The sequence below is a fragment of the Salvia splendens genome, chromosome 2 (genome assembly GCF_004379255.2).
Source record: "Salvia splendens isolate huo1 chromosome 2, SspV2, whole genome shotgun sequence".
Taxonomy (NCBI): Eukaryota; Viridiplantae; Streptophyta; class Magnoliopsida; order Lamiales; family Lamiaceae; genus Salvia; species Salvia splendens.
Genome location: NC_056033.1, coordinates 3,593,062 through 3,605,719, shown reverse-complemented (window position 1 = coordinate 3,605,719; position 12,658 = coordinate 3,593,062). Strand labels below are relative to the sequence as shown.

Below are 12,658 nucleotides of genomic sequence, written 5' to 3'. Positions count from 1 at the left end.
GGAGAAAATTAATTTTTGGACTTTTCTACATACTTAACGATTTGCTTTTGGATGCAAGGAACTTATCTATTAAGTTATTAATTGTATTCTTCTTGTTTCATCTTCAATGGGTTGTTATTGTCAGCCAATAAGAACGTAACATTTTCTTACCCACAGTTATATTAGTCGTGATCGAATTTTACTTTGCGTTTAGATGACGAACTTTTTATGGCTTACTTGCTCACCACTTCTAACACTAACTGTTTCAATATTTAGTTTATTTTCATAATTTAGATCCTAGTTGTATATTCCTCGGTCGTTTTCTTTAAAGCTATGCATTCAAAAACTAAAATACTTTATCGACCAGTTCCTTTAAATGGATCATTATATTATCAAACTTAAAAAAGATTTAAGCTTCTTAGCATATAGGAATGTCATTTTTATTTATATAGACTAAATGAAAGGTATTATACGCACCGATTTGAGCATAGTATAAGTTTTTATTTAATATTTAATCCTTGTAAACAACATAATTAATCCCAAGTGTTTGTCAACACATATAGTTTAGTTATTTTCCAATGTAATAGCAAAATGAAAGATTTGGCAAAGTGGGATAAGTTGAGATTTATCTGTGTGACAGCCCATGCATTTGTTCACGAACAGCATGTGCAAAGTAATCTTGCAGAGCTGACAGACATATAGCATCATCTCTTGTGATCTTTATTCAATTTCAAATCTAGCACCTCCCATTTAATCTGAATATATAGTCTTGTGAAAGACAATCTACTTATCATCATAGTAGTATAAAATAATATATATAGTATGAGGGTTGAAATCACTTTTTTATATCATTTGCTAAGTTGATAGTGAACTCAAGACAAGATTTCACTTTTATGAAATGGGTGCACAAAAAATTGAGACGATCGAGATCAAACTATAGTCCCTTTCATTTTACAACATGATACCATACTCTATTTTTCATTTTAATCTTTCAAATACTTTTTATTTACCAAAAACTATACTACTATTATCTATAAGTTTGTTGTTCACGAGAAAGAAAATATTCTAGTTTTTAATATTTTTTCAGCGTGATGTAGTTATTTGGTGTACAATTCGATCGCACCCCTAAATAAAAAATTATTGATTCGTCGTTACAACCTAGATTAATTTGATTCAAAACCAATACCCCTTGGGTTATCGAGTTGTGTCTCACTATCAAATTTATTTAAGCATAACTAATTACTACTATAATATACAAATATGGTGGAATCACATGCAAATTCACAATGGTCTTAGATTTGAACACCACTGGCATCCAGTGCAGAAAAATGAAGAAGTTCTTGAACATGAAATAACAATCAAAGTCATGGTTAGTGAGGCATAAAAATTACTTCTTTTAGCTTAAAGATAGTTCATTCTACACTTGAATTCAGTCACACAAATTTTCAAGACTCCTTTAATCATTCTTGATCCATCAATCTGCAAATAATCTCAGCAATAATACCCACTTACTCATCTAAGGATCATCCAAAACAAAGTTTTCAATCTCATCTTCAAATGCTCTATTGATCAAATCTCCCCAAAACCCTTCATCAAGTGGCTTCTCCACATCAAGATTATGATGATCATCATGATCATCTCTATATTGAATCTGTTCTTCCACAACCATAGGTTCCATTGGCAAAGTCTCAAACTCCACATGATCAAATCCACCAAATTCTTGAGGCTCCAACTTCACATACATACTATCATCAGCAACAAATCCACCACCAATATTATCAACCTGATCTAGGCCTAGTTCTTCGACTCCGAATGCTGCACCATCGATTCTCTTGACCTTCTTCATATTCCTCTTACCCCTTGCCTCCTTCATCTGCTGCAGGAAGGTGGGGCTCTTGATCGCCCTAGCCAAGAAGGTCATCGTCTGCTGCTGCTTCGCCTCGTGCCCCTTGAGCCTCAGCTCCATCTCCCTAAGGTCTGAGCTTGTCTGCTGCTGCTGCCGCCTCAGCTTCACCACCTCCAAGCTCAACACATGCTTGTCCCTCTTCAACCGCTCGATCTCACCATCCAATCCAAAGCTTCCTACTTCCAAACAACTGCCAATGCTAGTGTTATTACTAGTACTAGTTGTTGTTATTGTTGTTGTTTTTCTCCTCTTGATGTTCTTCAAGAGATGCCTTTGCCCCTTCAAAAACCCTTCATGGGCAAACTCCCACTTGTCTAGATCCACTTTTCTGAATCCCTGCAACAAATTTTAAATACATACCAACTTTTCACTAATAATTAGCCCTAATTAAAATCAAGATTTTGGTAGAAACCTCCAGAAAAGGGCTGAGACATTAATTAATGTGTGCAGATGAATTCTCTAGAAAATGCAACAGACAAAAGCCCACAATTTGAGATAAATAAAGCTTTAACAAATCTGCAACTCGACTGCCTACATACAAACAAAACAAAACTATATTTCTACATAAAATAATGTAGAAAAATCTAGGGCATTCTAGCTAGATTCAACAAATCTCAATAAAAACATTCATCCTAGTATTTATTTCATGTACACAAAACAAGAATTCAAACACACACTTACATAGGTATTGAGCTGCCTGACAAAGCTAGAGAAATTGTTGTGTTTGAAGCATCTGGGAAGAAGATTGATGGCCAAGGTCTGAGGATCCCAGACAATGAAACTATTGTTACCTCGACTCCACGAAACTATCTCATTTGTGTCATTATCTTCCACCAAGTCGTAGGTTTTGCTCAGAAATGGTGGGGGCCCATTGTCATGAAGCCCCTCAATTGGTTGAGGATTTTCTGCTACATCTGAATACATTTAGTTTGGGCATACAGCTGCAAAAAATTTCGAAGAAGAGAGGGTTTTCTCTTTTCTTTGGGAGATTTGGAAAAGAAGATGCGGCATACAGCTGCAAAAAAATTCGAAGAACAGAGGGTTTTCTCTTTTCTTGGGAGATTTGGAAAAGAAGATGCGAGAAAAGAAAAAAGAAAAAAAAAAAAAAAATAATAATAATAATAATAATAATAATAATAATAATAATAATATAATAATAATAATAATAATAATAATAATAATAATAATAATAATAATAATAATAATAATAATAATAATAATAATAATAATAATAATAATAATAATAATACACTGCGAGAGTGATGAGGCGTTTGTTGATAGAGGGACATGAGAAAATATTTTTTTATAGGTTGCGGAAGAAATTTATTGCAATCATAATGTTGGGTTTTGAGGAGGTGTAAAGTTGATGATGGAAGAGGAAAGTGGACATTAGTCTTCAAAGATATTCCATTATTTTTCATTTTTTTAATTTTAATGAGTAACACAATTCATATTTGCTTTATTTTTATCCTATCACTTCAAAAAAAAAAAGAGTGTGATTTATCAATGATTTACTAACGGTGGACAATCCATATATTTTCCATCGAAAACAAGATTTACCTGCGGAAAGTAGAAATTACTGATGGAAATTTTCGTTCGGTGAAAATTTTCTTTTAGTGTATATCGAAGATTTGAGTCTCTTTAGATATGTATATAAACGGTAACTCAAAAAAATTATGGTAAAAAAAATGTACATTAACGAATGAACACGCACACGAACATAAGCATATTTATTTTATTCATATATTAGGATGAATTTGAACTAATTAAGACAAATAAAGTAGGAGTATAATAAAGTAGATTCAGCGTGATGGATTTGAATTAAAATGTGCAATCACGAATCCTCCATGTACAAAATGATCTTTCGCGTCGGCTTAGCGGAAAAGTTATTTATTTATTTTATCATACATGTTTTTCTCTAAAATAATATTTCATGTTTTTTTACAATTTTAAAATGCATGCTTTGGCTGTTGACCAGTAAAAATATACTACTATAATATTCTTTTATCGTAGATGTCGTCGGCTTATATAAATGCGTTGAGTAACATTACCTATACGGCAATATACATAATATAGTTATATAGTATATTACTAATAATGAATGTATAGTGTAAGTTTTTATATAATAATATTACATTAAATATATATATAGTGTTTTGTGATATGCAAAAAATATTTACTACTACTATATTAGATTTATGTAATAGTACGTCGTATGAATATAATCTTGCAAGATTTGTTTGGATTTATTGCCTAACAAAAGGAGGTATAAAGTATAAACGATATTGAGTTGGCCTTTATTTTTAAATTATTAATTTAAATCATGAAACACATTCTTCCACGTCTTGAGATTAACTTGTGGACATCTGTGCATAGCAAGTGGGACAATCTTGATTATAAAATGTATTTCTAGGGTGCCCTATTATTTCTTATTATTTTAATTTCTGGTCAACCACCTCCATTTCTTTAGATACATCATACAAGTAAATGCTTGTGACATATAGTATCATAAAAAATAATCATTATAAAGCACTACAGTGGAGCATATGTAGACGAGGTAATTTTTTGTTAAGAACAACTCTCACTAAGGAAAAAATTTTAGCTGACTTAGTTTGGAGTACTAGTAATATTTAAGTTGGGCCTCATTGATGATCAACCAAATATTATAGTACTGCAGTATTTCATAGCAAATCAAATTTTCTTAATCAGATATAGACATATTTTTCACCATTAATCTAAACCTGATGTTTTATCTCTTCAAATTCCCTTTTGCAGCTACAATCATGGCATCAACAAACATGATGGGTGCACACATTCAAAATGGTGAATGCAAGTCTACTGACAAATCTCGCATGTGCATATCAGGTCAGGTCGTAATCGCGTCAACACAATAATAGACACGACACGTATAATTTGTGTTAGTCCACATCAAAAAGCGACCTTCATAAACCACAAACTGATTCACTTAAATAAATACTAGGATACACATAGCATGCCATATGATGTAGTATAACGTTTCATTTTATAGATGTTGCAAAACACACATAACCATTGTTCAAAAGCAGCATTCATATCCTATGTAGGATCATCCACTCAGAGCATTCATCTTCTTACAAACTTTACCTCAGAATACATACCCCATTATTTCAAGCTCATTTATATCACACAAAAGCGATGGCAGAGTAACCACACATTCTCAAAGATTCAGACAGTTTGGGGAGAGAGGTTTTAAGCTGCTGCAGCATCAACTGCTGGACCACCGCCCGCCTTGTTCACAAAGTTATCAACATATTCTTTCCTGCACATAAAAGATTTGGTATTGCTTATATGTGGTACAAATGGTTAGATCTGTACAACCCTTTATGATGGGCGGTTATAGGAAAAAGGCGCACCTTGCAGGGAGATGATCGTGAGGGCGATTGAAAGGAGTCCATACAGGGTCACCAACAAATAGCCTCATTGCCTGCATACGCAGATTTTACATTCAAGGGATGGGTGCCAGTCAGTACTAGACAAATGCACAATATTTATAGTGATAAAAATTTAAACAAGAAAGGGAGAACGTGACTGTTATTCTGAACCTACCTTGATATAATTGTCTGAATCAAGAGTAAAGCGGTGATAAATTCCAGCTGGAAGGACAATCATTGCCCCCTTCTTTACCCAGATGCGTATCCAAGCTTCATCGCGATCGCGCACATCAAAATAACCTTCATGACCAAGAAACTTTCTATTAGGCACTAGGGTAATCTAATAAAATAGAGTATACACCAGATGGAGTCGATCGTAAAACTTACCGCTTCCAGCAACACAATAGCGGATCTCCTCATCAGTGTGGAGATGTTCTTCATAAAAGTTCTTGATTTTCTCTTCATAATTTGGCAGCTTTTCTGGGCAAACTTCACAAAAATCCTAAGCAAATTGAATTCTGTTATGCTAATGTTGAAAATGAGAAGTAACATACTATGTAAGACATGACTATGAAACTAAAGATACCATATAAGAATATCCACGGTCTTCACGAATTTTCTTCAACTTTGGGTCAGTTTCATAATTATCAGCATCGAGCCTCCAGCTAAGCACTCCTAGCTCTGAAAATGACAAGGAAACTATCTTAGAAGCTGAAAAAATGAGAAAACAGGTAACATAGAATGCATGGTGTACAGACTAAGCTAAAAAATTATACTGTAACTGTGAAACCTACTCGATAAGCTAGGTAGGACAGATTAGAAGGCATGGTTTTAGATGAGCTCTGTGAGACGATGTTTTTCCATACATGGTAGCTATTAAACCTACTTACAACTGAAAGAATGGTTGAACATCTAATTATAGAGTGGGAAATGCAAAGACTGAGTACCATCAAGTTTCTCAAATGACACAAATTCCTGTGGATCTCTGTGATGGGGAAGCCTCTGGTCTGCATCACTGTCATCCATGTACCATGCCTGAATAACCTCCTCCCTCGGATCCTGTATCAAATATATGTTTAGGAGGGTGAGCATACTTGGAGTGACTTATAAATTTTTACTCTTTCGATATTCACATAGTCTACTTATGGAGAGGAGAAATGAAATAGCAATGGAAAGAAGATAACCAATCACAATATTGAATTACCGAAACAAACGACCAGTTAATCAACAAGTCAAAGCAAGCCAGGAAAATAATGTACTACTAATAAAGACATGAAGTTGAAATAAAGTTTTGGATCAACAAAATTTGTGTGGGACATAGCTAAAACAGAACTTTTTTATATAGATGTATGCAAAACATTAGAGAGACAAACTAAGTGAATTATTCTTTCACTACGCAGTAACTGTATGTAAAAACCGAATATGTTTAAGCATTACATCAAAAACTATTTAGGATATGCTGTTCTCATTGCACCACAATTTTATATAATCCAGTGAAAAAAAGAACATGTTTGCACAGACAGACTGAACTATAGGTCTAATTCCTCTGTTCTTTGCACCGATTCGAATTTCAAGCATATGCATTTGCTTGGCCTCCCGTAGGACCAAGCTAACAACATAAGCGTTACCGGGAACAGCCCTCAAATCAGGGATTGGAGATAGCATTTTTACACAGTTGTACTACGGGGTACCATTTTTATATAACAACCAGTTTCACTTGATTACGACAGTTTCTTGAAAAAACACAGTTCCAACTTTAAATCCACCAACTGGTTGCTTCTCTCACCAATTATTAAATTATAGTTCAAGGTCATATTTTGATAAGCAACAAAAGAAATATAAGCTTGAGATACTATCAAAGTTCAGCTTCCAAAATAATCCAACACAATATATGATCATACATCATAATTGAAGTTTGAGAAGCAAACCAAAAAAATGTACAATAAAAAAAAGAAGAGATCAGGGATAACACAGAACACTTGATCGAGACTTATGGAGTACTTAATTAGATCCTCCTACTACCCGCCCGAGAACTTATACAACCAACTACAATCTGATAGCATCGACTAGAAAAACAGAAAAAAGAGGCCTTATCATCATCTGAGCAAAATAAAAATGCAATTTTACATAATTAAGTATCGATATCAAGCACATCATCCCAATATCACAGCTTTTCAAAGAAGAAAAGTTAAAATTAAAGAAATTTCTTACCTTGCTTTCAGAACCCATTCTCTCTCGCTCGCTTGCTCTCACCCAAACCCTTTCAGCGAAGGAATTCAGCTTTTTTAAGAAAACGCCTAAATTGGAAATTTGTCTTAATTGTGGAATGTCGAATGGGAATTTATATTGAAATCACTCTTGTAAGAACTAAAATATCCCTCGGGTGATAACATTTCTGTGTAGAGGTTAATTGAACGACGGAAAGTCGCTGTGAGCATTTTGGTCATTTTAAGAAGGGCGATCAAATTTGATTACGAAAGATGATAGGATTTTTCATTGAATTTCCGATTATTCCATTTGATTTTTCAATGGTCCAGTAATTTTCTTTAGGAAATATTTCCGCATTTATATTCAAATGCGGAAACAAAGTTCAAAACTTTAATTTCAAAGCTGATTTCGTATATTTTGTTGTGCTTAACTTGTAAATTATTCGTTCCTAAATTAACAAGTTATTATTCGTTTCAAACAGCCGAGCTTATTTTCTCCAACTATTCTTTATTCAAAGATTTTATCTCACCGAATTTTTATTTTCAAATATACTATATCTCATTTTTCACATTAAACATTCATTCCCAATATTGATTCAACTGCCCCATTTATATACTCTCTTTCATTTCTTTGTATGGTCATATGAAAGTTATTTCATAAACTTTTATCATGTATTTGTTCAAGTAATCAATAGAATATCATATTGCACGATGGGTTAGCCGAAAATCCAATGAACAAAGATAAGGGCCAAAAAATAAAAGATCAATTATCGTGAATAAAAAATACTCCTATTATCCCAAAAATGAATAGTTTGCCCCAGATTGAGTGTGTAAACCCGATTCACACATGTATATGCACAATTTAACTATAATATGAGCACACTATAAAGTCATATTCGGATAACTATAGTAATAATATGAACACGTTATAAAATCATATTTGGTTAACTATAGTAATAATATGAACACGTTATAAAATCATATTTGGTTAACTATAGTAACTATATAATCGAACATTCACTACAAAAAAAGCGCTTATTAGTGAGGGATTAGTGACGGACTCACTCATTAGTGACAGATAAGTGACGGTTGTTGTAGTCAATTTTTTCCGTCACCTTTAGTGAGCATTTTTGTACTTATATTTATATAAAAATGTTCACTAAATCATCAATTTTTAATTTTTATATCAAAATATATTCAAGCCCTCTAGCTCAAGTGGTTGAGGAGGGAGGCAAGGTTCGACCCCTGGGAGGCACATCTTGGGGATTAATTTCCCCTGGGGCTTATGGATTCACTGGCCTGAACCCAGGCATCGGGGGAGTGATCTGGACCCAGGTATCGGGGGAGGCTGGTGGCCTGGACCCGTGCCAGGGGAAGGAAAAAGTTGGACCCGACCCGTGGATTCACTGGCCTGAACCCAGGTATCGGGGGAGGCTGGTGGCCTGGACCCGTGCCAGGGGAAGGAAAAAGTTGGACCCGACACGTGCCAGGGGAAGGAAAAAGTTGGACCCTTGCTAGGGGGAAGGTAGAGGTGGACCCGTTGGTTCCCACCCTTGGCAACGAAGCGCAGCTCGGTGGTAAGACGCTTCGGAGGTCCGAGTCACTTCGGGGGTAGAAAAAAAAAATTATATCCAAATATTCCGTCACGAATTATTTTTAGTTTTCAATTTTTAACTTTATTTTAATTTAGGGTTTGAGGCATTTTGACTTGGATTGAAAAAAAAATTACCTCTGCGGCGCTGCTTCCGCCAATTTTTCCTCTTTGGCGCCACTTCCTGTGCCCCCGCTGCCCCGCTACGGCTACTTCTTCCTCTCCATCGCTCGACCTCTTCAATCCGTCCAAAGTTAGAAACTTCTCTTGGAAATCTAGGTACTGATTTCTTCATCTGCGATTTGTTTCGTTTGAATGAATAGTCACACTCCGTCGCCAGTAAAATCAGCTATTGCATGTGTAGTGTTTATAATTAAATCGAGTTTGCAAATCGAAATGAATGTAGACATCTATAAATCGTGTCAAAAACAAAATTGAGATGGATTTTGTTTTGGGAGGTAGCTGCTCCAATTCTCAAACAAAAATGTGGACGCCTCTGGATTTGATAGGTAGCCGCCATCCAATTCTCAAGCATGATAATTATATAAGTTATGTGCATCTAGAACAAACTATTTTGTTTTGGCCAGCACTCACCATCAATTTCAATTTGCTTTGATGGAAATTAGTTTAATAGTAGCTCCATTAATTTAAAAGGATTTTTAGTGGAAATCAAATCTATTATAGTACCTTTTTTGATAGGATATTCCTCTAAAAAAGGATCGTTAAGAGTTTCAATATCTATATAGCGAGTCTTTGAATTATTTATAGAGATAAATTGTCTCATTCAAACAATCATTTTTCTCTACCTTCACAAAATGGTAAGAAAAAAAAATGTTCATACATCAACTGCAAAGAATATAATGGATGTTAATTTGGAATGGAGAGAAATGTCACTGCTCTGTCTGCTCATGTTCATTTTTAGGGAATTCAGTCGGATGCAATATGCATTTCATTTCTTTTGCTTACCCCAAATTTCCGTTTATGCACTTGTTCGTTTATGCATTTGATTCCTACATAAGGAAAATTTCATTTCTTCTTGGATCATTATGTTGAAAATGTGAGATTCAATTACCCATGAATAAGTTGTTTGAAATGTGGCAGAATTTGGAGCAAAACATAGTGTTGAGGAAATTCTAGAACAGAGTTGCAAGGAGATCAATACCTTGTCTCACTCTTCGCAGCTGACGAGTAAGACTTCCTTTTGTCTTAACTTTGTCTTGTTTTATGTCATAATCTATTATTCTGCATAATGGTAAATGTGTGTCTATTGCTCCTTTGAGGCCACTCACCCGAAAAACATGTAATAAACTGATATAATAGCCTTTAAAGAGAATGTCCATATTTAGAGAAACTCCTTTACCTTTACCTTTTCCTTTTTATTATTTTATTTTTAGTTAAATTCTTTCTGACTTTCTGTCAACATTATTTAATCTGCAAATACGAAGGGTATAATAGTCTTTAAATGAGATGGCATTTTCACATTTTTTATAATATTATTGCTTAAAATTAACCTTACATTTTTCAACAAATATGCTTAAATTTGAATAATAGTCTCATGGCCTTTTGAAGGAGGTTTTCTTTGTTTGATTAAGACAGAGAACGGATATGAATTTGTCAGCATGAATAAAGTTCATGGATTGGGGGTACTAGGTGCAATGTTGTATAGCTAATAAACTTATTAGGGTTAAGGTCTTCGATTTTCATTAATGTGATCTTTGATCACAAGTTTATGTCATCAACCTTTTATTCACTGGAAGTCTTATAAGATCAAAACCATTTGTTGGTGGAAAAAGAGTGGTGTGAAGGTATGGTTTGCACTTGCAGCATACTTTGTTCATTTGCAGTAAGTATGCAGCAATAGGAACCACGAATAAAGAGTTCTCCAACCTTAGCAAAGTACTTCATTAAGCCTACCCTACTATTTCAGTTCTCTTTTAAAATGCTTTTAAATTTTTTCCATTGTTTCTACATTACTTCATATACACTTGGCGTCAAGATTGTTTTCAGTAATATCCTAATAATTCTTTTTTTTACAGAAGGGATTTTCATGTCCGGATGATTGGGAGCATGAGGTGAAGAAAATGTGGGCTGAAAAAGCTGCAAAAATATACTCGAGTTTTATTAGTACCTTGAAGAAGATGTACACAAACGGTAAATCCCGACCCATTTACGTACCTCAGGAGATGTGGAGTGGATTGATTGACCTCTGGAAAGTTGAAAATGTTATCAAGAAGTCTGAAGCGGCAAAGAAGGCAAGAATGTCTGAACCAGATGGACGTACCTGGCACTAGAATAAGCAAGCAACGAGGAGGGTCATTGTCTGTCAATGAGAGATCTATGCAAAAGGTTAGTGTTATACATTTATATATGATCAAGAAATGGTATAGTTCAATTTTTTCCCTTTAAAATGGTAGTAGTAGTTAAGGTCAAATAAACTAGTAATTATCTGCTAATAAGGGATAGAATTCTAATTTTATCTAATGTTGAAGTGCTTTAAGTTTCAATCCTAAAAACAAATGCTGACTTTGTGTAAGTTGAACTGAAAGAGTTTTTTTTCCCTTCTGATTATGTTTCAAATTCTTAGATATGTTGTACAGAACAGATACTACATCCCAATGGCATGAGCTGTAATAAGTGTGTACTGGGTGTAATATAAAAATTTTGAGATTTGCTGAATTTGGGAATGATTAATTGTTTCATGACAAGCCGTGGTTTAGGTTTTTGATAGAGTCTTAAGTTAGCAACGGCTTAAAATTATCTCTAATGATGATTCCTGCAATTGTTAATTGCTAATTGCTGATATTTGGATAAATAGCCTGCCGAAAAGGGAGTCTCGATGATGGATTGTGTGCATGACTGGTTTCAAGAGATACACTCGTTCAAGGATGGTCGGCATACATACAAGAAAGCTGCAGATGTTGATGTAAGCAAGTTCAACTTAAATAAATATGCATTTGTAGGCAAGTTATACATAGCTAACTTAAATAAATATGTATTTGTTTGTGGCAGCTTAAAAAGCCTTGTGCGTGGCAGCTCAGCAGGAACTCCAGGAATTAATGGTCATGCCTCGACCGGCTTAGATCCTTCAGTTCGAGCCGAGAGGAATTGCGTCAAGAATTGCGGAAAGAATTACGACAAGAGGTGCAAGAGATGGTGAAGGAGATCATGATGACGCCGCACAAGTCCAGCCACATTTCTGATTCAGCAAGTATATGATTGACACATATCACAAACTTGATATGATGTACTGTACTTCTTTTGAACAGCATACTACCTATTATACTTCTATTGTCTTAACTACTTTTATCCCCAGTCATCACAATTTTTGGATTTAATGTTTATATAATAGATTTAATGTTTATTTAGTAGATTTTATGTTTGCTAGTTATTGATTTGATGTTTATTTGAATATTCAGGTAAAATAATGATTAAAATAGAAAAGAAATTGATCCAGCAGATTAGTGACGGATATAAGGGTAGTAGTCCGTCCCTAACACAGACTTCCAAGCACAGTCCCCAATAAGGTTTGTGACGGAATATTCTGTTAGCGATGTTGTCGGTAAAT

The 12,658-nt window shown here is 34.4% G+C and overlaps 2 protein-coding genes and 1 long non-coding RNA gene across 3 annotated transcripts; 1 reads left to right on the top strand and 2 right to left on the bottom strand.

The window, feature by feature from the left end:
• Positions 1-1,349: 1,349 nt before the first annotated feature.
• LOC121769495 (heat stress transcription factor A-6b-like) lies at positions 1,350-2,932 on the bottom strand. Its single transcript, XM_042166325.1, has 2 exons — positions 2,567-2,932; positions 1,350-2,221 (listed from the first exon to the last, which is right to left on the bottom strand). The coding sequence occupies exons 1-2, from the start codon at positions 2,807-2,809 to the stop codon at positions 1,496-1,498; spliced, it is 969 nt and encodes a 322-aa protein (XP_042022259.1). The 5' UTR covers positions 2,810-2,932; the 3' UTR covers positions 1,350-1,495.
• A 1,958-nt stretch (positions 2,933-4,890) lies between these two features.
• On the bottom strand, positions 4,891-7,706 carry LOC121759569 (1,2-dihydroxy-3-keto-5-methylthiopentene dioxygenase 2). Its single transcript, XM_042155208.1, has 7 exons — positions 7,507-7,706; positions 6,243-6,354; positions 5,882-5,976; positions 5,683-5,797; positions 5,471-5,595; positions 5,278-5,348; positions 4,891-5,183 (listed from the first exon to the last, which is right to left on the bottom strand). Exons 1-7 carry the CDS (start codon positions 7,522-7,524, stop codon positions 5,114-5,116), a joined length of 606 nt encoding a protein of 201 aa, XP_042011142.1. The 5' UTR covers positions 7,525-7,706; the 3' UTR covers positions 4,891-5,113.
• Positions 7,707-9,203: 1,497 nt separating this feature from the next.
• Positions 9,204-12,461, top strand: LOC121784140. The gene is made up of 5 exons (XR_006046704.1): positions 9,204-9,372; positions 10,195-10,281; positions 11,130-11,439; positions 11,909-12,016; positions 12,103-12,461. It is a non-coding gene; the product is annotated as an uncharacterized LOC121784140 (long non-coding RNA).
• Positions 12,462-12,658: the final 197 nt, after the last annotated feature.

Bases quoted from the DNA above. Each gene is read 5' to 3' on its own strand.
- LOC121769495 (XM_042166325.1), bottom strand. From the start codon at position 2,809: ATGTATTCAGATGTAGCAGAAAATCCTCAACCAATTGAGGGGCTTCAT. The intron at 2,222-2,566 runs GTAAGTGTGTGT...AATTTGTTGCAG, and splicing joins TCAGGCAGCTCAATACCTAT to GGATTCAGAAAAGTGGATCT.
- LOC121759569 (XM_042155208.1), bottom strand. The intron at 5,349-5,470 runs GTAGGTTCAGAA...CTGCGTATGCAG, and splicing joins ATTCAGACAATTATATCAAG to GCAATGAGGCTATTTGTTGG. The intron at 5,184-5,277 runs GTGCGCCTTTTT...TTTTATGTGCAG, and splicing joins CACGATCATCTCCCTGCAAG to GAAAGAATATGTTGATAACT.